At 38.6% G+C, this 27249-nt stretch overlaps 2 protein-coding genes across 5 annotated transcripts in view; one reads left to right on the forward strand and one right to left on the reverse strand.

Moving 5' to 3' along the window:
* The window catches only part of Trim9 (E3 ubiquitin-protein ligase Trim9), a 319633-nt gene that overhangs the window by 34748 nt on the left and 257636 nt on the right, over nucleotides 1-27249 (forward strand). The gene's annotated exons all lie outside the window — the stretch shown is intronic.
* Nucleotides 9806-11520, reverse strand: LOC135713883 (cytochrome P450 9e2-like). The gene is made up of 2 exons (XM_065237094.1): nucleotides 11290-11520; nucleotides 9806-11230 (listed from the first exon to the last, which is right to left on the reverse strand). The coding sequence occupies exons 1-2, from the start codon at nucleotides 11499-11501 to the stop codon at nucleotides 9841-9843; spliced, it is 1602 nt and encodes a 533-aa protein (XP_065093166.1). The 5' UTR covers nucleotides 11502-11520; the 3' UTR covers nucleotides 9806-9840.

Genomic DNA, 27249 nt, shown 5'->3' on the forward strand with positions numbered 1-27249 from the left:
TCAGCACACCTCGTAGATCAGACCGGAGATACGTCAGACACTGCCACGGCGAGCCAGACGACGGATGGTGGTTATCTCGAAGAATTTGCGATGACGATTGGCGCCTCAATTGTTGCTTGTTGGTTATAGAAAAGTGGACTAGCCACCTTCCTACTGCTGCTATTGCTGACCACGCCATCCGAAGCGAAAATGAGCTGATACCAGACAGCAGCGCTGCGTTATATCTTTTTAGGTTAAAGCAGAATGATGTGCAACCAAGTGGTATAAAAGCTACAAAGACTCCTCCCATTATGAGTAGTTTGCTATCAAGTAGCGACACTGGCTATTTTCTTTTTGCGTACACGGCGAATGAGAACGACCCAATTTTGAGTTTAGTTCACTCATAATCGCCAAAAGTGTAGGAACTCAGCGATGAGTAAATTTGTGTCATGATTTCCTGTGGAAAACCTAAAAAATCTACCAGAAAATGAGCAAATTGACGAAAATTTTATTCAGTCTCGGAGTAGTAACAATAGACTGAGTGAATCCAATCTTTACTTTTCTCAAATTCGGGATTTTTATCCCTGGACAATCCTGGAAAAACCTGGGCAAACATGAGGCAAATTTACTCATCGCTGAGTTCCTGCACTTTATTTCTTATTTCTGAGATAACTAAACTCAAATTTGGGTCGTTCTCATTTGCCGTGATAGATATCGGCGCCGGTGGTTAGCGTGATTACCTCGCACCCCAGCAGGCCTGGGTCCAATCTCAGTCGGCGCCACCGGCATGTTCTAAGGCATAACATCTCTGGGAGCTGCCTTCCTGGCGTCGGTAGCATTGGAGCTCAGTACGGAAAACAAATCTCGCGTCACTTTGCAATAGGTCCTATCTACATTGATCGATTCTCTTCATCGACACTCTCTTTCGTAAATAACTCGGCTTTACAAATCTGGATCAACAATAGAAAAGAGCCCATCAGCATTTGTAAACAAACCGTTCCAAAGCCTTTTACTCACAATGCGAAGGCCACCCACACAAACCAACACCAACATCGGATAGGGGAAACTTCTACCTACAAGATGTTGTTGTTGGTTTGTGTGAGCGGCCTTCGATTTGTGAGGCTTTGGAACGGTTTGTTTACAAATGCTGATGGGCCCTATTCTATTGTTGATCCACAAATGTTTCCTGCCGTCTTCGTCGAATTAGATGCTAGATGGTTACTTCTTCCATCGAAAATATCCGGCCGTGGCGATTCAAAGTTGAGCAAGGTTGATCAACATAATTTGTATCCCTGCTTCCAGTTTGATTACATGAGCATTTTGTGTGGTCGGTGGTTCTGAATATGGACAAACAGGCAGATGAATTCTATTCCTACTCTTTACTGTAATAAGCTTGCTGGCCCTGAAAAGAGCCGTTTTGTTGCCAAAGTTGGTGATGATTTAACCTCCGAAACCAAACAGAGTGCGTCTCTGTCACTTCAAAACGTAGATGACATCCATGGCCGCTTACGTTTGGCATGTTTAGTGTAGGTGACAGCATCACGGATCTCATTTTTCAGGAAAACCTTCAGCACACTTCGTAAATCAGACCGGAGATGGCGATGAGTGTGCAAAATATTACGCAATTCCATCCTCCCTATTCGCACGCGCCCGAGGATCGGAGGTGAATGCCACTTCGACTTGTTTCGTCTACTTACTACTCTCTGACGACTGTGCTGGGGAAGCAGCATATGCATGTAGGTAATTGGTGGATTTGTTAGTTAATTCGACGCTTTTGGACAATGCTGAACATTTACCAGTTCTTCAATAGTTTCTTGTTAAAAACCAACATTCGGAAGCATTGTTATCGATGCGTAGCCATATTTCTGATCGATTGGTGATAAACTTATTGAAATTGGACCAGGGGCAGCTGAGTTATTAACGTTCAAAATCTTTCTTAATTTGTTACATGTTCCATTTTCGGTTTTCACAAAGTGTACCCCCATATAGAAATCAAAGACGTAGTCCTACGTCAAAAAAAAAACTATGTGACAGTGTTCGTTGTGTACAGAGAGGTACCGTTGAATGTTTTAGCTTTTTTATCGTGAAGGGTTCCGCGCTTCTTTGTTTTATGGAACCCATTTCCGTCCTACACATTAAAAACAATGGGCACAAAACAGACACATCAATTTTGTATAAACTTCATTGCTCGCAAATAAAGTTACGGTTAGCGTGAAGCACTATTAAGTATCTTTTTACTTTTTGCGTTATACTTAATACACACCGTTCATTGCTGATCGTAATCAAATGACATTTCTCGTCGTTTTCATAAACTGAGTTTCATTTGAGATACCGAAGTCTTACCTACCTAAATTTATTCATTCGTATCAGTTCTCCCTCCGTTCTTCTCATCTTGCAAAATCGTATCTTTTCGTCCTCGTCGTGATGGTACGCTGCAAGGAATTCAAGTACCGATAACGGTTGGGAAATAACTGCCGTTCGTAATAAAAATATGAACACAGCTAACTGGGGAGAGGTGTAATTCTATCTGTCGAACCTGTCCGCGAGCATCCAGAATTGGAAGGTGCCACCAATCGTCGTCGTCGTGTGTACGTTTTTTTTTCATTTCGTGCATTTCGTAGCGTTTGAATGTGCTTCAGCGGGAATGGTAGCAGCAAGACGATGAGTATGTTAAGGTACACGGAAGGATGGAATAATTTCAGTTAGACGGGTTTCGGAGGCGGGGTAATTGTCTTCGGGGGTGATTTCTTCGGGGAATTGATATCTTTTCTATGAGAGGAGTTATTTGAATCCATATGTATGTAAGAATGCTGCTTGAACGAAATCTCGTCAACTCTTCTTCGTGTATGAGCTGTTCTGACGATTGGTATTATTTAACTGTATACGATAACCATTGGCTTGGTTTATATTTTCAATGAATTTTAACTTTAACATTTTACAAGAACTGTTCTTGTATGTTATGTTATGTTATGTTATGTTAAAACGTAAAACGTGAGATGTTCTTACCAATCCTAGTGAATAGTGATGGCATAATCAATAGCAAAATTTTAGTTTTCGCTCTCATACGCTATCCATATCACACGTGAGCACGCGTGAGCACGTGGAGCAAAATATCATGTATAATATTGATTCTACAAGCTCCTTTGATATTGCGAGACTATTCGGTGAGAATTGTAGCTGGTGAGTTTTGTTGACCTGATAATTGAAACTACAATGTCACAGCTTGTAATATAATCCGCAATTATTTGCTTGTTGATTTTTGTCCACGGAAATTTAGTGTGATCATGGTTATTGGTCAGATTTGATTTTTTTATATTTTTCCAACACTGCTAGTGAATCTTAAGGCAAGCGAGAACTACAGGGGATTTAATATTAATATGTAACTAGGTAGTTACTTTTTTTCTTCAATTATTTTTAGTTCAAAATTTTAATTTTCTTGTTCAATAACTAATGCAGGTTAAGTAACATAACTAGGATAGGACATGTTTTGACTATCTTTGCAGTGTAATAATTTTGTCAAATACTGATATTAAATATTTTTGGAATCTATGGAGATATTGCCAGAACAAATACCGCTCAATAAATACGGGCCTTTAGACTAGGATTAACCTGAAACGTGCAAATCATGCGATACTTCAAATCACACGAGAATTCGAAAACAATAACATCGGTGGCTATATGGCTATATGCTCAGGTCTCCGTTGGCAACACTCGGGCATGTTCCGGGTACACATATGAGAATGCAAAACCTAGTTCAATTGTAGTAATGTCAAGTGCCCGAGACCACATTGGTCACATCCGCTTGTAAATAGACCATCAAAACTTTCCAATAAAAAATCCAATTTTATTTAAAAAGTGAGCAATATTTTTTTTGTCTTTATTATAGAGACTTTCAGCCTTAGGCTGATTCGTCTCTTACTAAAAAATTGGAAAGTTCCAAAAATCCTCTTCTTCTTCTTTCTTTCTTTTATTTAACGTCAGTATCTGTTCCGCAATCTAGTGCCAATCACTGACGGACATCCATTGTCATCCATTGACGGCAATCGAATGTGCAGGAAGGCAGCTTCCACACCTGCGTAGGCTATTGGCACTTTTTAGTGCTCATTTTGATTTGCCAGTCAAACTACCACGATTTGAAAGCTCTTTTAATGTAGTTTCAGATACAGCTAACCGCATTTGCATCATCCAACACCTAGGAAACACACGGTGAAAATATGATGGAAAAATCGGAAAATTTATCAATAACTCATTCAATTGAAATGATGGGAGTAGTATCTTCAAAGAAATTGCGTATTTGTGTTTTACAAATAGCTTTGTAAAAGATAGTTAAGATCTAGAAATTAAAAATAAATACATTTTGTTATACATACTGTTGGACCTCAACAATTTCAAAACATGCTCTTTTTCACACTACAGCCTACATAACGTGATATAGAGTATCTTGATAAAAAAAAACGTCATACATATTATTTCCAGTGAAAACTATAAGTATGGATCAGGGCATCAACCCTCTTTTTTTTTCCTTGATTTGTTTTCTGTCGATCTTGTTTTCCGTGCTTTTCCATTGTGGAAACATACATTTTTTCATGGTGCTCTTAATTAAGAGCGTGAAAATCGACTTTTGAACCATTAAATCAAATTAAAAACTATGATTAAAAACTAACATCCACTCCCTTCAAGGTGGGGAAGGGGATCCTTGATTTTTTGACAGTCTGAAAATTTAGGTGGTATAAATATGAGAAAACGCATAAGGGGCCGTTCATAATCCACGTACGTCATAATTTTATGTTTTTCAACCCCTTCCTCCCCACTCATAGAGTATAGTAGACATTTTGAAGCCCCTCCCCCATCCCTTAAAGTCTACGTAGACTTTCATGCCTATGAAAAAATAAATATCATATGTGTATTTATCATTTGAAATCGACTTTTGCAGATTATATATTTAATATGCATCAATGAATATTACACACTGACACACAGACTGAAATATATGAGCGTACATTTTGACATAAAATTGACACATAATAGACGCAAAATTCAGCTTATTGAAACGTACTTTCGAACTTTTCAGTCTCGGAGCACTTAATTTTACATTACATGTTTGTTTACGTCTCATCCTTTATGTCAAAGATGGATTCCGTCACGTGAAAGATTAGGTATTTCTAAGTGTGTAGTTCGTCCGTTCGTCGGGTTCAAAAACAAGGGACATCCATAAAACTTACGATCATGGTTGTACAGTACTTTTGTGAAAACTTAAAAACTTGATACGAATGCGATTCAATATGATAAAATGTCCACTGATTGATTTTAAATCATCAAAACAGTTTTTAAACTATTCTCACTAGAAAATTTTACCAGTATGGGATGTGTCTCAATAATTTAAACGACAGTGTCGAAGATGTTCTTTTTTTAATTCGTTTGTTGAACGTTTCCATTAAATACAGGGAAGTAGCCAGTGAAACTAACCGATTATTATATACGTGGATAAACAAAGCTACTTTACAAACTCTTTCAAATGTGTATGAAAGTGTCTCAAAAGATCATCTAAAATTTAAAACTTTATCAGAAAAGTTAAGCGATCAGCCCAAATACCAACTGTCATGTTCGAATACATGATAGAAGAAAATACGAAAAACAAATCACATTAACGTAGGGGAATTTATATATTCTCGTCAATCAAAGCAGCGTCCGCGCTTCTATGAACTTTTTCTCGACGTAACGCACACATATGCAATATTTTTTTTTAATTAACATTCATCTGCTGCCTGCTGCTCTATCCATTCCAATCGATATAATTGTTCAAAACCGATTTAAAACGCTTTTACAACGCTCCAAACTACTCAGATGATTTTGACTATTGTTGGCAACCTCTTTTTCTTCGGCAACCATTCCATTTGAACTGCGTGTTAATCTGTTGTTCTATTATCGGCAACTCGAAATCAGTAACATTGTGTAATGCGTATGTTTAATTTCAAGAAAGGTAAAATGCGTTTGCGCAGTCGTAAAAACCTAATCAAATTGAAGCTGAAAGACTATGGAATCGTTTGAATACATTCGGCCAGGGGTTTTGGAGCGAATAAGCAGAGAAATCACCGTATAAATTTTGAGTGCCGAAACAGTCAATGGGTGCAAGCCGAGATTTACCCTATTTATTGTTAAGTGCAACATATTGTTAATCTATTTTGAGAGCAAATGCGTTTGATATAAACAAAATGATTCGCATATTGTTTGCATACGAATCGGAAAATGTACGCCATTGACCATAACTGACGCAATCTGATATTTTGGAAAACAAATTTGAACTACGTAGACTTTGTCAAATAACTCCCCCTCCCCCTTCTTAGACTAGCGTAGACTAATTACTACCACTTCCCTCGTCTGTATAGTCTACGTGGTTTTTGAACGGCCCCTAACATAAAGAGGGTGACCGGACATTAGCCATAAATACAGGGTGCGTGACGAATTTTTGCAGTAAATTTCAAATAGTAATTTCTCATGCTTGCGGATCATGATTTAGATATATTTGGCAGCACTGAATTGCTCATACTGTTAGGTGTAAGATGTAAACAAACAGTGTTGAGTAAACGTAAAGATGTCGAAACAAGAGAGCAATCTGTCAGCCGTTGTCGCTTTGTTGCGCGCCGGAGTAAGCGTAATAGAAATAATTCGGTGGATAAATGTGTCTGAAAGAACAGTGTATAATATAAAAAAGGCCTGGGAAAGTGATAAAACGGAGAACCTGCTCATACTGCTAATAAAACACAGAAATGGCTTGCTGAAAATATTTCGGAATTTTGGGAAAAAGAAATTTGGCCCCCAAGCAATCCCGATATCAATCCGTTGGATTATTTTGTACGGGGCATCGTCGAACGGAATACCAATAGAACCCCTAACACCACACTCAAGTCCCTAAAAGCTAAAATCAAGGTAGTGATGACATCTATGGATTAAAACATTGTCAAACGTGCATATGGCAGTTTCCGGAAGCGTCTAGCTACAGTCGTCGAAAGGGAAGGCGATTTTTTTGAATAAAATTAGTTACAACTTCCATATTTTGCGAAAGAAAATAAATCACATAACATTCATTGCTAGAATAGCTAACTGGTGTAATTTTTCTCAAATATGTCATTTACTGCAAAAATTCGTCAAGCACCCTGTACGTTAGCCTTACGGATGTTTGCCATACGTATAATTGTCATAAAGACGATAGCATAATAGACGATAGCCATGATGTACAGTAGCCATAACAGACGTTAGCCATAATTTCGTTGTCTTTGGATTTTTTGATTCCAATTACAATGCAGTACCCGTTATATGTATTTTGACAACAAGCCCAAAAATGTAGTGTTGCAAAAACCGAACGGTTTATTTTTGATATTTCTTTTATCATTAAAAAATTGTATCATGAAATACTCATAAATTATGTTGCTCTTGGAATTGACTCCTTCTTTGTATTTTGAGCTGTTCTTTGACAAATAAAAACCTTTTGAAAATTTCATCTGAAAATTATAAAAAGTAACATCTTTCTTGGATCTGACTTCTTCTTTACAGCATGAGTTGTTTTTTGACAATTTTTTTTATGAAAAATTAATTGAAATATTAACAAATTAATTTTCTCTCTCTCTACGGCTGAAAGTCTCCTTAATAAAGATATAAAAAAAAAATCTCTATAAGTTGATTCCTTCTTTATATGATGAGCAGTTCTTTGAAAAATTGAATAGTTTTAAAAATTAATTTATCACATTTTTTTCTCTTGGAGTTGACTCCCTCTATATAGCTTGAGCTGTTCTTTGATAGATGGATATTTTTTTTATGAAAAATTCAATTGAAATAGTCGCAAATAATTTTTCTCTTGGACTTGGCTCATTGTTTACAGCATCGGCTGTTCTATGACAGATAAAATAGTTTGAAAAACTCCATTGAGATGATCACAAATCATTTCTCTCTCGAAGTTGACTCCTTCTTTGTAAGAACAGCTCTATGACAGATAAAATCCCATCTGAAATTCTCAAAAGTAACATCTCTTTTGGAGTTGGTTCTCTGTTTACAGCATGACCTGTTATTTGATATTTTTATTTTATGGAAAATTCAATTCACAAATTATGTTTATTTTTAAGTTGACTCCTTATTTATTTGATGAGCAGTTCTTTGAAAAATAAAATAGTTTTAAAAATTCAATTAAAGTAATTACAAATTATTTTTCTCTTAGAGTTGACTTCTTCTTTACAGCATGAGCTGTTCTTTGATATTTTTTAAAGAAAAATTCAATTGAAATAGTCACAAATAATTTTTCTCTTGAAGCTGACTCCTTGTTTACAGCATGAGCTGTTCTTTGACAGATAAAATAGTTTGAAAACTCCAATTGAAAACTCTCAAAAGTGACAGCTCTCTTAGAGTTGACTACTTCTTTACAGCATAAGCTGTTCTTTAATTTTTTATGAAAGATTCAATTGAATTATCACGTACATCCGACAGAAAACATGTATTTGGAAAATTTTAGTTAATTTGATTATATGAATTATGGCAAATGTCTATTTTAGCTATCGTACATTATGGCTAACGTCCACATTCGAAAATAACAGTATGGCTAACATCCATTCTGGCACTCGTCCGTAGTAGGCTAAGCTAGGATATTTCAAATATAATGTCATTCATATTCAACTACACAACGAAACAAGACGTTTTATAAAGAGCTGTTACAGCAAGCTGTCCTGTAAATCATTATCGCTATGGACTAGGACGTTGAGACCAAAAAGTTCACTTTTCCCATAATAATTCCCATATAAACTTCAAAAGACCAGTGCAGTGTGAGTTCGCATTCAAAAAAACTAAAATTTTGGGAGAATGATCAAGAACTGATTTAAAATCGTAACTCTCCATTACTGGCAATTCCATTCCACAGAACTAGCTTTGGATTCAATATCTGTTTTAATTCATGTTTGCGTTCCTTTAATGATGTTTGTAATTAGTTTGATTTTACCATGTCCAAAAATGTGTTTAGTAATAGAATAAGAGGTTTGGATTAAACAAGTTTTAGTTTTAAGTAATCAGTCTGTACGACGTAGTCGAAGACGGTGTGCAATAAATAAATAAAATCGATTGAGCTTGGTGGAGCAAAAATGATATTTTGAACCACCCTAATAGACATATTTACAGACTTAAATGAGGATTCAATTAGTGCACTCATTACTCCAAAGTCTAATTTGTTTATTGATGTGCAAAACATGTGTAGAGATCAATATGATCGATTTAATGATGGCTCACTTTAGCTCACATTCAATGATCTGCCATTAATATAGGATTTACTCGCAATAACTACCAGTAATTACTATTATTTGACTATTACTTCTCATTGACCGTTCCAGTCATACTGCAGGAAAGGATTCAATTTGCTGGGGTGCCATCCATCGCGTAACGACACTTTTATGAACATTCCAATTCAGCCCCTTTAATGTCATAGCAGGCGCCATAAAACATCAACTTCAATAGAAGCAGGTACAGATGCCGTGGCGGTGGGTGGCAGCAACGCGACGCACGTAGCCACGCGCATCAGAACAAACAGGAGAAAATATTTCTCTGTATGAAAAAATAAACAAATAAATTACTCAACCAACCATCGACCTCGGCATTTTTCTTCCCGTGTAGCTCTACATTTGCAGTCAATCGGTGAGTGAAAGGGGACACTCGGCGCTTCACCAACAGTTTCTCCGCTACCGCCCCTTAGAAACAGTAGGCCGATAATGGAGATAGCATAGGCAGGCGTTCGGCGTAGACAATATTTTGCGGGTTAAAGGACAAACACAAGTTCATTGTATTTTCATTAATTTGCTTTCATATGGACTTTCTTTTGGTTGTGTTTTTCTACTGTAGGCGAGCTTTCAGGTCAATGGAAACTTCACTTTCAGGGGCCACGATGGTAAATCCTTTGCGAAGCTTCAGCGGTATTGGAGTTTTGCTGTTCTGTTCGAAAGAAAAGTGAAGTAGTAGATAGTAGATGATTGCTTTCATTTCCATCAGAGCAAATCGTGATCCAATACAATTTCTCGGGCCAGCTCCGAACGGTAGGTAGGTCATCGGATCTATGGTGGCTTTGTTTTCGTCACTGAATCGTTCCGGGTCGAATTTCTCCGGATTGGGATAGTACTTGGGGTCCAGGTGGATACCCTGTGTAGGGATCCAGACGGCAGTACCTTTGTTTATGGTAAACTTTAAACCTTGCCCGTCGTCCAACACGTAATCCCGAACACATAGACGGTCCAACAAGGCTGCTGCGGGACGAAGTCGCATGCTCTCCGATACAACCATGTCCATATATGTCATCTTCTGTAGTGTATCGTAGTTCAGAAGCTTTCCATTTAGAGACTCGTTTGTAGATTTGATTTCTTCATACAATCTTTGCTGAACATCCTGGTTTACGACTAGATCGTGAATGAGAAATGTGATGGTGGTCGATACAGTTTCAAAGCCAGCCAAGAAAAAAACGAAGGCCTGAGCGATCATTTCGGTATCGGTCATGCTAGATGCAACGTTCAATTTCCCAATATCGGACTCCTTGACGGTTGCAAATCCTTCATCACTATCTTTTTCATCGTGATGCTTGAGAGTGCCCTTTCGAGCTTGTATAAGAAGATGGATCATATCCGGACGTGTGATACCCTTGGTTTGGCGCAGCTGGATGGCTTCCTTAATCAGAGTACTGAAATATCGCACTTGATCACGATCAACGACATCAACTCCAAGTTGGCCCATCAAGGTTGGGAAAAATTTAAATGCAAACATTCTCAGTGCCACGCTCAGTCTCTCAAATCGCATCATCTTTTTACCATTGTTGTAAAAATCATTCTCGCGATTCCTCAACGAGTCCATTTTGATACCGAATGCACACGTTGCAATCACGTCGGAACCAAACCGAGTACACAAATCAGTCAATTCCACTTCCTGCGATTGCTTCGACTGGCTTATGTAATACTGGGCCACACTGGAACTGCATTCTATGACCAGTTCGAACATTTTTCGCATTTTGCTTCCGGTGAATGCCGGACTCAGAGTTGCGCGCATATCTCGCCATTTTTGACCGGCCATGGCAAACAGCGTCTTCCCGAAAATCGAGTAAGGGTTATCATTTTCACCATCTCCAAAAGTCGGTCGATGATCGATAAAATGGTCAAAGTCCTTGACGGTGATCTTCTTGATCAGTTCCGGGTCACGCACAACGAATATCGGTGTCATCGCGTCGAACATCCCGAAGACTCTGTAAGTTTCCAGACCGTATAACATTGTATTAAATAGCAAATAGTTTCATCAACTCACTTGGCACTAGCATATTTTCGGTGGATGTGATCAATGAATCCATTGAACGAGAATTGTTTCAGAATAAGTGGAGCGGTACTTCCGAACAAAGGTACAACTGCCATTGAAGGTATCGGTTTCTCGTGGAAATATCCATTGTTTCGCGTAAGCCACTTGTAGACCAATAATACCACCGATATGATCGCCAACCAAAGGCCCGGATTGATTTCCATTATGGCTGTCCTAGAAAGACACTCACGATAACAACGTTTCACCGCCGACTGATAGCCCAAATAAGATTCACTGCCAATTTCAAGAGCGCAATCAAGACAATTGACTAAATTGAAGAGGCGATTCATACAGTACCGGCCATAAGTATATAACAATGTTGAACAATTGTAGAGCTCTTAATTTTCCCGATGTGCATCTAATATCCTTACATGTTGCCGCTGGGTAAATCGATGAAGCTTTGAGTTCAATTGACAGAGTTTATGAAAAGTTCGACGAATACCAATAAAAGGTTTTTTTTATTAATGATATTTAAATGCTATTTCTTTAAATTTAAATCGAATCTGCTTTTAATAGTTGTACTCATTTGAGCCCTTTCAAAAACTATACACACGCAAAACAAATTTATCTTACATCCAATGAAAGGTTGAATTTATTACATCCTCTGCATATGTTTCGTACAACAAATGTAATGGCAGTTCTTGCAATGGACTGCAGAGTACATGCAAGTTTTTCCAGAATGCATATTTTTATATAAAATTTTCATGAGATGATTTTCTAGACGTAACGCGTTAACATCTAAATTACAAAACTATTTTAAAAACCTTCCGGCGACCACATTACAGATTCTGTTCATATCGCGTAACATTGCAAATTCTGTATACTTTTCGTAATATAATCTTACATTTTCCGGTTGTGTACATTTTTTGTAGCTGGATCACGAGGAATAAGAAATTCAGTACATTTTTCAGGAAAGACACATTATCGAAAAATAAAACCTGTTTGTCAAACGACTTTTGAGTCGTACTGTAAACAACTTGAATACGTTTTTTTTTATATAAGATATGCATATATGATAAGATATAAACTATAGAAGATCATATCTTGACTGTGAATTGATTTTCGTAATGAATGACCCTCCAGCTTTGATGACATAAAATCTGCTTGTCATCTTCTTTAGGAAGATCTACTTCGGCCTAATTGCCCATTCCCGGTCTATCGAGTACAGAACATCAAATATATTTATGATTTCGGCGTGAACGTGTCATAAAACGTTTGATACGATGCTTCTATTCAATAGCTGCAAGAACGCAAAATAAGATCTCGAAAACAAAAGACGCACTGAAGTGTACAAAAGGTGTACACTTTTCTTTCCGTTCGATAGGCCAAAGATAATCCCAATGGCGTTTCATTAGCTAATAGGCCCAAGAAGACTCGTAGGCCAAGTTGAGCCGCCAGAAGCAGTTTTGCATTTTCAACAATAAACGAATATTTCGCGACCCCTTATCAGAAACTAACGTTACATATGGAAAGGTAAATAAATTTGAAAGCCAATCGGGATTTTATTTTCACCAGGAAAAACCGGGAAAAAGTCGGGAATCTGAAAAATCAACTAGGAAAATGATAATTTCAATAATATCTGCATTTTACAAAGGATGATGATGGCACATGTTTAAACAAATCCGATGTCAACGTTTATTTTTATAATCGGGTCCATGCTTCGTTCAAACTAAAACTTTCACGCAACTACAGAAGAATAAAATATACCTAAAGGATTAAGTAAATGTTTTGCTTATTATTTATTGTTATTTTCAATTGGATTCGACAAAGATAGTGAGTCGTTGATCGCAGAACAGAGGAAAAATTTTAAAATTGTGTATATGCCATATGTCGTCTTAAAGTACATTTATTTGTATTATTATTTTGCTTCCTAGCTTTACACAATAGTGATACTGATATAAACATAAGTAATATGTTTTTGAAAAACAAAATCATTCCAAATTGGTAGAATCTGAGCTAAAAACGGCTAACTCACTGATTGTAGATTTACGAACGTAGATAACGTTTAGTCCTTAATCTCTCATTTTTGAGTTTGCACTCGATGAGAACATTATTCATCATCTTCCAGTTTCTCGCCTGACTCGTTCTACTGATGTCAGTTCCGAGTATTTGTACAGCCTTCTGCTTGGTCGAATTAACATTCATTCAGTTTTCTTTTACCATTGAAGCATGGCTAGTTTACTACTCGTACGAGTGAATAAATTTGCCCATGATTGATCATGCACTTAAAATCGCTTCTTCTGTTTGCACATCTTTCATAGGAATAGTTTAAATAATAATTTAAAGCAAGTGTGAAAGTCACAATATCTTCTGACCCCTCACTATGACTCCAAGGCTATTTTAAGCCTGGTCTTAAGTGGTGTGGCGGTATTAGTTTCGTGCCACGCGATATTGACATGATGTTTTGTCATGTTGTAGCAGATTGCCGTCATATCTATACGCGCCTGGCCTTAAACTTCAAAATTAGCTCGCACGAACTAGATTCAAGAGAAATTTTAATAATATGTACCTAAATCTGTATAAATTCATTTTTACAGAATAATCACGGGGGCTGAATAAATTGCATTGGTTTGATAAGCTTAAATATTACACAAGCGTTGTTTATTAAATCTTTATAATCATGTAGGAATCAAAATTGTGCAAAATCTCCAGCGTCCATAAGGAGACTGTTAAAGTAAACTACTTTCTATTTATGAGAGGTTGTTGGTACCACTAAAAGATGTGTTTTATACAGGCTTGGGTAGTGAACCGAGGACTTTCCGCGATAAATTTCGTCACGGTTTACTGAAATTGTTCTCTACGGACGCTGTTTTGCTCGTGTAAAGCACATAAAAGATCTCGGCGTTACCTTGGACTGCAGACTCACTTTCATAATGTACAGAGCTAATCGACAGCATCTTCAGAGCTAATCGACAATTAAGCTTTATTTTCAAAATTGCCGACGATTCCGTGACCCGCTATGCCTCAGGTCACTTTAAATACTGCTCGCTTGTGCGATCCTTATTGGAGTCAAGTTTAGTTGTTTGGTCCCCTTTCCATGCTAGCTGGATCACTAAAATTGAATCCGTTCAACGCAAGTTTGTGAGATATGCTCTTCTTTTCCTCAACTGGCGTGACCCAACGAACTTGCCACCGTACGAGGAGCGTTGACGTCTCCTGGGATTCGAACCATTAGAGGTGAGATGGACGGTTTCTCAAACTCTGTTCGCTGGAAAACTGCTTACGGGGGACATTGACTGTCCAACACTGCTGTCTCAGCTTAATATGTATGCCCCTGAGAGACCTCTTCGTCAACGCGACTTTCTGTTTTTCGAACCACGCCGCCGAAATTATACACAACACGAGCCAATTCGAGCAATCAGCCGGAAATTCAACAACTTCCTTTATATGTTCGACTTTAATGTAGCAGCTGACGTGTTTTGTCATCGGCTACTTGGCCTTTTCCGTACCGTTGACCGTAACTATTTAGTTTAAGTTTTATTCATTTAGACAATAGTTGAATTATAAACAAATAAACAAATAATCAAATTAATATGTATGTTCAATATCTAACTTGGTGAAGAAATTAGAACTATTTACATGAACCATGCCTAAAAAAAAAAAACGTGGTGAACTGCGGCGGTTCACGAAAACCGTGGTTTACGAAACAGAGCCACAGTGGTCAGAGATGGCAAAATCAAAAACAGAATTGAATTGTGTATTAACTAGTGACTTATTCAAAGAAGGGTCTTTAGAGAAATGGTTAACATAAGTATTGCCCAAAATCCGAAAATTTAAATAATTTATCAAAGCCTGCTATAAAAAATATGAAATCCATTTTTTTTGCCTGAAGAGATAGAAGGACACTTTCTTCGGCTAAGTTGTACAATTATTCAAAATATGAATAAGTTTTTAATTATTAACTTTTTATAAACTAATTTTTCAAACAAATGATGTTGTAAATAAATATAAAAAATAGAACTACATGTTTTTGCTGAAGACAGCATGTGACTTTGTGTATTCCTTGCAAAGTTATAGCAATATTTAACTTTATTTTACCCTATTTCTGACGGCATATATGGAGAAGGTGGCACACCAGGACATAATATCAACTAAAAGCATGTAGATTTATTGTTTTTACATTTGTCTGAAACATTATTTGTATGCAAAATTATTAAATAAAAAGTTGATAATAATAGACTAAATTTATAAGGGGGAATCCCATATAAAAACATAGAAATTTGAAGCCTTCAACAAAGTTTCATATTTTGAGTTGTTCTATTACTTTGCTGAAGAAAGTATCCTTCAAAGAAAAATGTTTTTTTTTTTTTTTTTATAATGCGTTTATTTTTCCAGGCTCATTTGCCGTAGCTTTGCGGAGCCGATATTCATCGTTTGGGTACAAAATTACTTAAAACTAACGTTAGTAAAGCGGGGGCCGATTACTCGCGGCTTTCTCGAGGTTAGGGGTAACAAATTGTAACAAACGGGTGGCAGGGTAGGGATTGAGAACACAAGGTTTTTTAGAGCAATGTGCTCTTGATCTAGAACTAAGCGACATACTGGAGGAAAAGACAAACATGGGGGTACACCGATGGAGACCTAGCAACTTGAGAGAACACAAGATGACACTAACTACTAAATCCTCAGATCGATCCGTTTTAAAAACACATAAATTAAATTAAAATAATCGAGATCTCGGCTCGCCAAGATGTCTCTAACGGGCCGCATAGGTTGTTTTCCTCGGGCCCTGAGGGATGCGGATAACTCGGATCTAGCAACACAATGTAGGGTGCATGACCAAAGCACGTGGTCGATATCGTGATAGCCACTACCACAAGCGCACAAATTGCTGCCTGCGAGCCCGATTCGGAAGAAATGCGAGTCTAACGAGTAGTGATTGGACATGAGCCTTGATATGACACGTATAAAGTCACGGCTCATGTCCAATCCTTTGAACCATGGCTTGTTCGATACCTGTGGGAGAATAGAATGTAACCATCTTCCCAGATCACTCTCATTCCATTTTTGTTGCCAGTTGGTGAGGACGTGCTGACGGGTAATTGAGAAAAATTCCGCAAAGGCGATTTGTCGATCAAAAATATCGCCTTCCATAGCGCCCACCTTAGCTAGCGAGTCCGCTTTCTCATTGCCCGGAATTGAGCAATGAGATGGGACCCAAACTAAGGTGATAGTATAGGAGCAGTTAGATAAAGTACTCAATTTAGCTCGGATTTCGGTCAGGAAATACGAGGAGTGCTTCATCGGCCTCATTGATCGAATAGCCTCCAACGAGCTAAGGCTATCAGTAAAAATAAAATAGTGATCAGATGGTAGTGAGGCAATTTGCTCTACTGCGTAAAATATGGCTGCTAGTTCCGCAACGTATACGGAACAGGGTTTTTGCAGTTGATATGAGGCGCTATGAAATTCGTTGAATACTCCAAATCCAGTGGAAGCGTTTATAGTTGACCCATCTGTGAAAAAACTCTTATTGTTACTAACATGGTGGTACTTGTTTGCAAAAATTAAGGGAACAACCATCGACCGATGGTGATCTGGTATTCCACGGATTTCTTGCAACATGGTCAGATCAAAATTTACAGAGGAACTATAAAAGTCTTGGAGGCAAACACGAGAGGAATTGAATGAAGAAGGGCCAATCTCCAGCGTCATGTAATCGTAATAGAGACTCATGAATCTTGTTTGAGGATTTCTGTCGAGCAGCTTCTCAAAGTTTTCTTTTACCAATGGGTTCATTACTTCACAACGGATAAGAAACCGAAAGGACAGTTCCGCGAAACGATCTGTCAGTGGAAGAACACCCGCGAGTACTTCGAGGCTCATCGTATGCGTCGAGTGCATACAGCCAAGCGCGATTCGGAGGCAACGGTATTGAACTCGTTGCAGCTTCAAGATATGTGTTTTCGCCGCGGATTGAAAGCAGAAGCTACCGTACTCTAGAACCGACAAGATGGTTGTTCGATACAACCTGATCAGATCTTCCGGGTGTGCTCCCCACCAAGTTCCGGTAATTGTACGAAGAAAATTGATTCTTTGTTGGCATTTTTGTTTCACATACGCAATATGTTTTCCCCACGTGCTTTTGGAATCGAACCAGACACCTAAATACTTGAAAGATATACTTTGAGTGATTGTTCTACCCTTTAGTTGAAGCTGTAACTGTGCAGGATGATGCTTCCTAGAAAAAACAACCAACTCAGTTTTCTCCGGAGAGAATTCGATACCCAGCTTCATAGCCCAAGTAGACAAATTGTCTAAGGTATCTTGCAATGGTCCTTGCAGGTCAGGTGCACTTGGCCCTATAACGGACACAACGCCGTCATCTGCAAGCTGCCTTAGCGAGCAATTTTCATCAAGACAACCATCAATGTCTTTTACATAAAAATTATAAAGAAGGGGGCTTAAACATGAGCCCTGGGGGAGACCCATATAACTAATTCGTGAAGTTGTCGAGTTTCCATGAGAAAAGCTCATATATTTCTCAGACAACAAGTTGCTCAAATAGTTGTTCATAATTGGTGAAAGCCCACAATCGTGGAGTTTATCCGAAAGGACATCGATACAAACAGAATCAAAAGCCCCCTTAATGTCCAAGAAAACTGAACCCATTTGCTGTTTTTGCGCATAGGCCAGTTGAATTTCAGTTGAAAGCAACGCAAGACAGTCGCTCGTTCCTTTGCCTCTCCGAAATCCAAATTGCGTATCTGAAAGTAAACCATTCGACTCGACCCATTTGTCTAGACGAAAAAGAATCATTTTCTCCAACAATTTCCGTATACAGGACAGCATCGCGATGGGACGGTACGAGTTATAATCCGACGCGGGTTTACCGGGTTTTCGAATGGCGATAACTCTTACTTGCCTCCAATCATCCGGAACAATGTTGTGCTCCAGAAATTGATTGAATAAGTTCAACAAGCGTCTCTTCGTGACGTCTGGGAGATTTTTGAGCAAGTTGAACTTGATTCTATCCATTCCTGGAGCTGAGTTGTTACATGAAAGGAGAGCAAGTGAGAATTCCACCATCGAAAACGGGGAATCTATTTCGTTATTACCCGACGGACGATCACGAACGTTGGTTTGAACCGGTACCGAATCCGGGCAAACTTTCCGCGCGAAGCTGAAAATCCATCTGTCCGAGTACTCCTTGTCTTCATTAATCGGTGATGACGCGTTTCGCATTCTCCTGCCGACATTCCAGAGTGTTCTCATGGAAGTCTCTCGCGACAAACCATCGACGAACCGACGCCAGTATCCGCGTTTTTTTGCTTTAATTAAGTCTTTAAAGGTTTTCTCGAGGTCGGTGTACCGCTCGAAATCCCCGACCTTACCGTGTTTGCGGAAGCGTTTAAACGCGGCGGACTTCTCGCTGTTCGCGTCGGTGCAATCCTTATCCCACCACGGGGTGGGAGGTCGCTTGCGGACGGAAACACCCGGAACACGTTTCGTCTGTGCTCGCAGCGCAGAATCGATGATGACACGCGCGAGAAAGGAGTACTCGTCCAGCGGAGGAAGTACGTCAACCGATTGACTGGCATCAAGGACCGCGGACGCGAATTTTCGCCAGTCAATGTTTTTCGTAAGATCGTACGCGATGTCGACCGAGCGAGTAGAAGATGAACCATTGGTAATAGAAATTTTGATTGGCAAATGGTCACTACCGTAGGGATCTTGAATTACTTTCCACGAGCAATCCAACGATAGTGAACTCGAACAAAGTGAGAGGTCTAATCTGCTTATTTTTGCTGGAGGTTTGGCTACTCGTGTTGCTTCCCCGGTGTTCAGAATTGTCATTTTGAAGAAGTCGCACATGTCGTATATCAAGGTTGAGCGGTTGTCGTCGTACAGTTCCCCCCAGCCTGTACCGTGAGAGTTAAAATCTCCCAAGATCAACCGTGGCTCCGGCATAGCCGTGCAGATATCCGCGAAACTTTGACGAGAGATCGCGGTTTTTGGTGGAAGATATACTGAGGCAATACTGAGGCATTTAGCTCGAATATTAACCTGACATGCAACTACTTCAATGCCTGTCACTGAAGGCAGATCGATTCTATAGAAGGAATGGAGCTTGTTGATCCCCAGAAGCACCCCTCCATACGAATCTGCGCGGTCAAGGCGTATAATGTTGAAATCGTGGAAAGCAAGATCGTTGTCTGAAGAGAGCCATGTTTCACAAAGAGCAAATGCATCAGAAAGTGAGTTGTTAACTAAAAATTTAAATGTGTCAAGTTTTGGCATAAGACTTCTACAGTTCCACTGAAGAACAGAGATCATATCCCCGACCTCATTCGGAGAATTATCCATCAAAGGATATGATCGATGCAAGGAAGGACCACCTAGAAGCTAGTTGCTTCAAAAGAGTTTTCACCATTGGCAGCACTAAATTAATAATGCTCCTCGTTGAGTCAGAGACATTGAATATACTGAAGAAGCTATCCACAATACCAGAAAACGTGAACATGGGAGCATGTTCTTGCTGATTATTCAGCTGAATTTCTTGCCGAAAAACTGGAACATCTGGGGTTTTAGATGATCCTGAAAGTGACGGAAAGTTCTTGTCATAATTACAAGGTTTATAACCCGGTGGAATGGGTTTCGGTGAATTTCCGTTACTTCTTGATTTTTCCAAGGTGGAAGGGTGGTCCGTACGAGTGGCCTTACGAGGCTTTTCGGTGGTGTGTTTTTTTGCTCGTTTTCTCGTATTGCCTTTAAAGACAAACGGACTATCCTCACCGACCTCTGAGTCAGAGTCTAGATCATCAACTGGCAAAATGGAGAACGTGTTACTGCTTTTTGGTGTGGTCTGAGAAGATGAAGCGGTATTCTTCAAGAGTTCTGCTAGAGTTCTCTTGGAGCGAGCTTGCAGAGACCGCTTAAGTTTTTCTCCCTGCTGTTTATACCTCGGGCAGTCAGTCAGGGTATGTAGGCTTTCCTTGCAGTACACGCATTTTGGAGGAGCACCGCAAGGGCCCTCTTGATGTTGCTCGCCACACTGATCGCAGCGTGGTTTGTTCGAGCAGTAGTCCGATGTATGACCAAGTTGTTTACATTTCGAGCAGTTCATTACCCGAGGTACAAACAGACGTACAGGCAGCCGAACCTTGCCAATAGCGACGTAGTGAGGTAACGCTGAACCCGAAAAGGTCACACGAAACGAGTTTGACAAGGAATACGTTTTTTTGGAGCCTACTACGGATACTGACTGCATTTGAAGGCAGTCCAATATCTTCACCTTCGGCAGGGCACGGTTTTTAAAGATTCCGAAGGAATCGGGACCCAAGAAATCATCACTAGTCAAACTCGCTTCGGTGACCACTCCTTCAATTTCTACCTCACTACTGGGTATGTAGACTCGGTATTCCAATGAAAAAAGCTCGCACGCAACAATTTGGTTAGCCTGCTTCCGGTCATCAACGGTAACGCGCAGTTTTATTGGTGCTACCTTGAAAATATCGGTAACGGCCGAAAAATGTGTTGTTAGATCCTTAGAGATCCTCGGAATGTTCAAAGGTTTTTGTTTGGGCCGGAAAAAAACAACCCATGGGCCTTTCGAGGCTTCTGGGTAAGCCTTTAGGCGGGGGAGCGCAGAGGTTTTCGGGGGCAATGGTGTGGGGGGTGCAGGTGGACGAGGAGGAGATGGTGGGGGAGAGGGTTGTGGGCGATATCTTTTCTTGGGATATGCTCCAGTATTTTTGCTGGAGAGCGAGTCAACTGGAACGTCAAGGGTTTCCATTTCCACAACTTCCTCGAGACTTTCGTGTGAGGTGGAATTAAGAGTTTCGTCGTCTGAGATGGCAAGCGACCATCCCCCGCCTTTATCATTTTCATCCATTGCGGTTAAATATCGCCGCAATGGTGTTTTTGGTAAATATTTTACAAATAATTACAGTAATTTCAAATAATATCAAAAATAGAAAAACAAAAATGCAAAAATAAACAAAAAAAAAAATGATATAGTTTTACTCTACTAAAGAGTAATATGAAAGAAACAAAAAAAAAACCAAGAAAAAAAAATAGAAAAAAAAATATATAGGGGAAATGTAGGTAATGTCGGCCTACATGTCCCTAATTTGGGCCCATCGCTAAAAGTCTGCTATTTATCAATTTTATCTAGATGAAGGCGTCATTAGGATGGTACTAATGGCTATTTTTGGTCACCATTGAAAATTTAGTCGATTGCTGATTTTATGTATGGGCCCAAATTAGGGACATGTAGGCCGACATTACCTACATTTCCCCTATATACTGAAAAAAAAAATTTGGATTACCCTAACTATACTCTACTTAAAAATAGTACGAGAAAAAAAAATCAAGAAAAAAAAAAAAAATTATAGATATATACTATTTACAAGATTTTGGATCACCCTAATTATGACCCAGCCTAATCTAATACTGGACCATGCGGGAAGATGCGATACTGGTGAAAACAAAGCGACACGGTATACCTATTGCACTGAGGCGGCAGATGACTGGTGCGATGCTATTGTATTCCCCAACGGCTGTTGGGTCGATAGCCTTGCAGCTGGTATGCCTCTTTCGCCTCGGTAGGCAATTTAACGTGCTTTCGTTGTTGCTATCAATGGGCCGATAGTGGTGATGATTTTACAGATGTTGATGTTAAAGCTGGACCGTAATCAAAGCGCTCGGCGTATGATTAACGGCTTCCTCACTCGCGCACTAGTTGTCTTAACACTATGCCAACTAACTTTGGCGAGAAAAAACCCTCGCGTGGGGAAAAACTCAAAAACTCAAAAACTAGTGTCGTACAACGAGACCGATGCGACTTGACCGGCTCAGCGTGCGAGACGGAATGAAAAGAAAAATGTTAGGTTCTTTATTTTTTTCATAGTAGACCATGATAATTTTTTGATATTATCAATATATGGGCAATACTTCTGTGAAAAAATCCTCTAAAACACTTTTTTGACCAAATATTTAATTTATGCACAATTCAATGAGGTATTCCATTTATCAGTCGAATAAACATCACCGCCCCATTACGTGTGCAGATCCCCTTTTCGTGGTACGTTACGGGATGTAAGATCTACTACCGATTCCTAGTCCTGACTATTTCAAACTAGGGGAACAGGATTTTTCAGTATTCAAAGGAACACATCTTAGTCCTTGTTACTTTTTATACCTTGTTGATAGTGATAAGCAGGGACGTAGTAAGCATTGATAGCGCCCCTGGCAAATTTCAAATAATTAAGTTAAAATATTTGATCTACATCAATGAATTTTTATTATTACGTAGGTATATAAGTTTGTGGTATGTCTTTTTTTCCCTTGATTTGTTTTCCGTCGATCATGTTTTCCGTGCTGAGCACCAATGCTACCGACTCTAGGGAGGCAGCTCCCACACCTGAACCCACCTATAGACCCAACAACTCATGAACCGGGGACCTACGGCTTTACTTCCCCTCCGAAGGAAGGCGTGATCAGAGATGTTAAGCTTCAGATCATCTCGGTAGCGCCGACTGGGATTGAACCCAGGCCTGCTGGGGTGAGACGTAATCACGCTTACCACTACACCACCGGTGCCGCTAAGTTTGTGATATGTCGACATGTATATTTATATACATACAACAATAAACTCTTTTTTATCAGTTGCAGTAACGTTTATTGCATATTCCTAGTAAGACCATCATAATTATTACTTAAAATAAACTCAAAATAAAGCCTTACGTGCCTGCTGAAGCAAACTGATCCACAATAGCATCCAAATCAAGTTCTCGAAGTGATTCCTTTTCTATCGAAAGAACAGCCAAGCCAGAAAGTCTGTCTTGGCTCATTTTGGAACGTAGATATTTTTTATAATTACACGATGCCACTTACGTCCAGTTACGTCAACAAAAAATCGTAGAGCCGTTTTGATGTTAGGATAAACTGCTTTGAGAGAATATCCATGGATACTGTTCAAGATGTCTAAAGGAGTCGAAAAGTTCAGGTCAGGTAATGCCTCTATAATCTGTGTTTTAAAAACTTCCACCTCAGATACAAGCTCCACTGTATCAATGTCAAAAAAATACTTTAGCCCGAAGTTTGCCGTGACATTCTCCAATTCCTGCATGGTCATAGCAGTCCCATTGAATACTCCGAAGCTATATCCACCATTGCTTATCCACGCTGTTCCATCTGTTGGAATAGAAAGATGACCTGATAATATATTATAAAGGTTCTTCTTTGTTTTATTTAACGTCGGTTTCTGTTCCGGAATCGTGTGCCAATCACCGAACTGCGACGATTTCCAATTGGTGATTTATCGCCGACGGAAATCGAGTGTTAGGGAGGCGACTCCACACCTGGATCCTATCGAATCCTTCACCAGATGGGCTGGGACTAACAGCTTTACTTCCTTTCCGATGGAAGATGTGACCAAAGATTTTTAGGTCTCAGAAAAATCCAAACTATTCCGGCTGGGATTGATCCCAGACACACTACAGTGAGAAAGCAGTCACTGTTTTATTCGCTATAATTTTCTTTACACATGCCCTATTTATGCTCTATAATAATTGTAGTTTACAGACATCACTGAATCGCAAAGAATCTGTTAACTTTTTTATCATGATGTATTGAAATTATAGTTGGGTTATTCCAGCTCAAGTGTATACAAAGTTGTGGTCAATGTCACTGATTTCAGCTAAACTTTTCCAAAATGCTTATTTTGATACTCTAAGAAATCAGCTTTTTAGATTTAGATTTTCACTTTCTGCACAGTTCGAAAAAGTAGTGTAAATTTCTGTTCAATATGATGCACATAAATGGAGCGTCACATATCATATACGTTTACATTATATATCATGTAAAGTTCTGACACATTTCATGCAATGTAGCAAATATTGTATACAAAAGCCCATCTTTGTAAACAACATTGTTTGCAAGTTGCTCGGTTGCGTGAAATGAAATACAAGTCTACGTGAATGAATGTTTACATCACAATTAAAATTCAGAATTTTTATCTGTGTGTAACTCTTGTTTTACGTTACACATAATAGCAATTCAAACTCAATGGTTGCTCACGAGATACCAATAAAAAAGTTCACGAGTCATAGTTCGCGATCTATTTCATCACATATCGGGAACGAAAAGTTGTGCAAGGAACCTAGAGCAAAAATATATTTTAACATACACAGATATAAATTCTGAATTTTAATTGTGATGTAAACATTCATTCACGTAGATTTGTATTTCATTTCACGCAACTGAGCAACTTGCAAACAATGTTGTTTACAAAGATGGGGTTTTGTATACAATATTTGCTACATTGCATGAAATGTGTCAGAACTTTTTATGATATATCAGGCATAACATTTGATAACGGTACAAAAGCATTTGTAAACAAACTTTCTAAGGCCCTTTACACGCGAACCAAAGTACGCTCACGTAAACCAACAACATCGTCGGATAGGGACAACTATCACCTTTCCGAAAGTGGTATTGGTTTGCGTGGGCGTACTTTCGTTCACGTGTAAAGGGCCTTAGAAAGTTTGTTTACAAATGCTTTTGTGCCGTTATCAAATGTTATGCCTGATATAATGTAAACGTATATGATATGTGACGCTTTATGTGCATCATATTAAACAGAAATTTACACTACTTTTTCGAACTGTGTACGCTCTCTCTTGCAGGTGAGTCAAAGAGGGAGTGATATTAGTTCCTCTCAATCTCAAACAAGAAAGTTCGCTCAGGAAATAACGCTTTGCGAAATTCCCATCGATAATTTCCCTAGTGAAAACATCTCGCTTGCGATGATGAACTTTTGGTGATATTTCCAACACTGCTCTGAAGTGCTTGGTTCCGTCTGGGCTGCAATCCTGGATTTTTTAGATATTTAGAAATTTGTATCTTTGAATAGAGATTACTCTGTAATCAAACAAGTTATATGTGTTCTTGACTCATCATTTTGAAGTGTTTTTATTGTAGATTAATCAAATTTGATTTGAGTTATTCAAACTACAGTAGAGAGTCAGATTATTGACAGCTGTCCAATTTATCAAAAATTTGCCTTTCATTGTAGTTGGACTTGGTTGTTTTTCAGGATATTTAGGGTTTTTCAAACTATTTTTCAAACTTATTCGTAAAAGTTATATATGACTGTATTATATTTTTCCTTCTGTGACAACTGCTCGTTATTTAATAGCGTTATTTAATTTCCTTGGTTTGTTTTCCGTCGATCTTATTTTCCGTGCTGAGCACCAATGCTACTGACACCAGGGAGGCAGCTCTCACACCTGCACAGATAAAAATTCTGAATTTTAATTGTGATGTAAACATTCAATCACGTAGACTTGTATTTCATTTCACACAACCGAGCAACTTGCAAACAATGTTGTTTACAAAGATGGGCTTTTGTATACAATATTTGCTACATTGCATGAAATGTGTCAGAACTTTACATGATATGTAATGTAAACGTATATGATATATGACGCTCCATTTATGTGCATCATATTGAACAGAAATTTACACTACTTTTTCGAACTGTGTGGACCTCACCCAGTTCGAAAAAGTAATGTAAATTTCTGTTCAATATGATGCACATAAATGGAGCGTCGCATATCATATAAGTTTACATTATGAATCATGTGAAGATCTGAGACATTTCATGCAATGTAGCAAACATTATATACAAAAGCCCATCTTTGTAAACAACATTGTTAACAAGTTGCTCGGTTGCGTGAAATGAAATACAAGTTTACGAGAATGAATGTTTACATCACAATTAAAGTTCAGAATATTTATCTGTGTAATCACGCTTACCACTACACAGTTCAAAAAAGTAGTGTAAATTTCTGTTCAATATAATGCAGATAAATGGAGCGTCACATATCATATACGTTTACATTATATATCATGTAAATTTCTAACACATTTCATGCAATGTAGCAAATATTATATACAAAAGCCCATCTTTGTAAACAACATTGTTTACAAGTTGCTCGGTTGCGTGAGATGAAATACAACTTTAAGTGAATGAATGTTTACATCACAATTAAAATTCAGAATTTATATCTGTGTACACCACCGGTGCCGCTAGAAAGAAACTAATTCTTCAAAATAAAAAATAAAACGCAAATGGATGATGTTTTAGGATTCCGACTTTTTGTCCTTTCGGCTTATTATCTTTAGATTTTTTTCTTCACAGAATAACGATCTAAATGATCGTAGGGCTGGTGATTCTATTACTCTGTTGATTGTTTGCTCTATCCTTCGAGTATATAATACATCATAAATTATGGATTATTTTGACAAAATACTGTTGGCCAGCTAGATTGAAGAAATAACCCTCCGTGCGATGTTTATACCACAAAAACTGCTTACCATCTCTTTCATTTGTTCTAGTGCCTACACGACCTTTAGTTTACCACAAAATTGATCTGAAACACTACCATTCATATAATTTGTTTATCAATACGGATTAGTTAAGATTGTTGACGGCACCAAATTCGAACATCCAAGTCTCTAATTAATGACTTTCAACAAATTTTTATCACTACTGAGAAGGGATTAATCCTAAAGACCAGCTTCAATATAATTATCATACGTATCCCTCTTGCAGTGCCGAAGAACATGCTGTTGCCAAGTTTTATCACAACACTGCCAATTCACCTAAACATTCGAAATCCCATTAATAAGCCCGATCGTAAGTTTTCGTATTTTCCTCCCATCTCCTGTACGCCCCTCATCCACCATCATTCCGCATAAATTCAACCTGAAATAGCTTCCGCCCGTCGGTCGTCCTGGTTCGACCGAATAGGACGGGGTTGCGAGGAATGGGTCGCATAAAAGGAAAATTACAATTTTGCATGATGGAAAAGGCTGAATACCGAAGGAAAATAAGAAGGGGAAGTAAAAAGAAAAACGGAAGAAGAAAAGGGCACGGTTCTCGCAGTTGTTATTGTGGCTGCT

Source organism: Ochlerotatus camptorhynchus, unplaced genomic scaffold, assembly GCF_037179485.1.
Source record: "Ochlerotatus camptorhynchus isolate MF236.1 unplaced genomic scaffold, CSIRO-AGI_Acam_v1.1 ptg000042l, whole genome shotgun sequence".
NCBI classification, from domain to species: domain Eukaryota; kingdom Metazoa; phylum Arthropoda; class Insecta; order Diptera; family Culicidae; genus Ochlerotatus; species Ochlerotatus camptorhynchus.

What these genes read in the sequence shown, in the direction of transcription:
- LOC135713883 (XM_065237094.1), bottom strand. Translation starts at nt 11,501, where the DNA reads ATGGAAATCAATCCGGGCCTTTGGTTGGCGATCATATCGGTGGTATTA. An exon ending in CGAAAATATGCTAGTGCCAA is followed by an intron (nt 11,231 to 11,289) that starts GTGAGTTGATGA and finishes GGAAACTTACAG; the next exon opens with AGTCTTCGGGATGTTCGACG.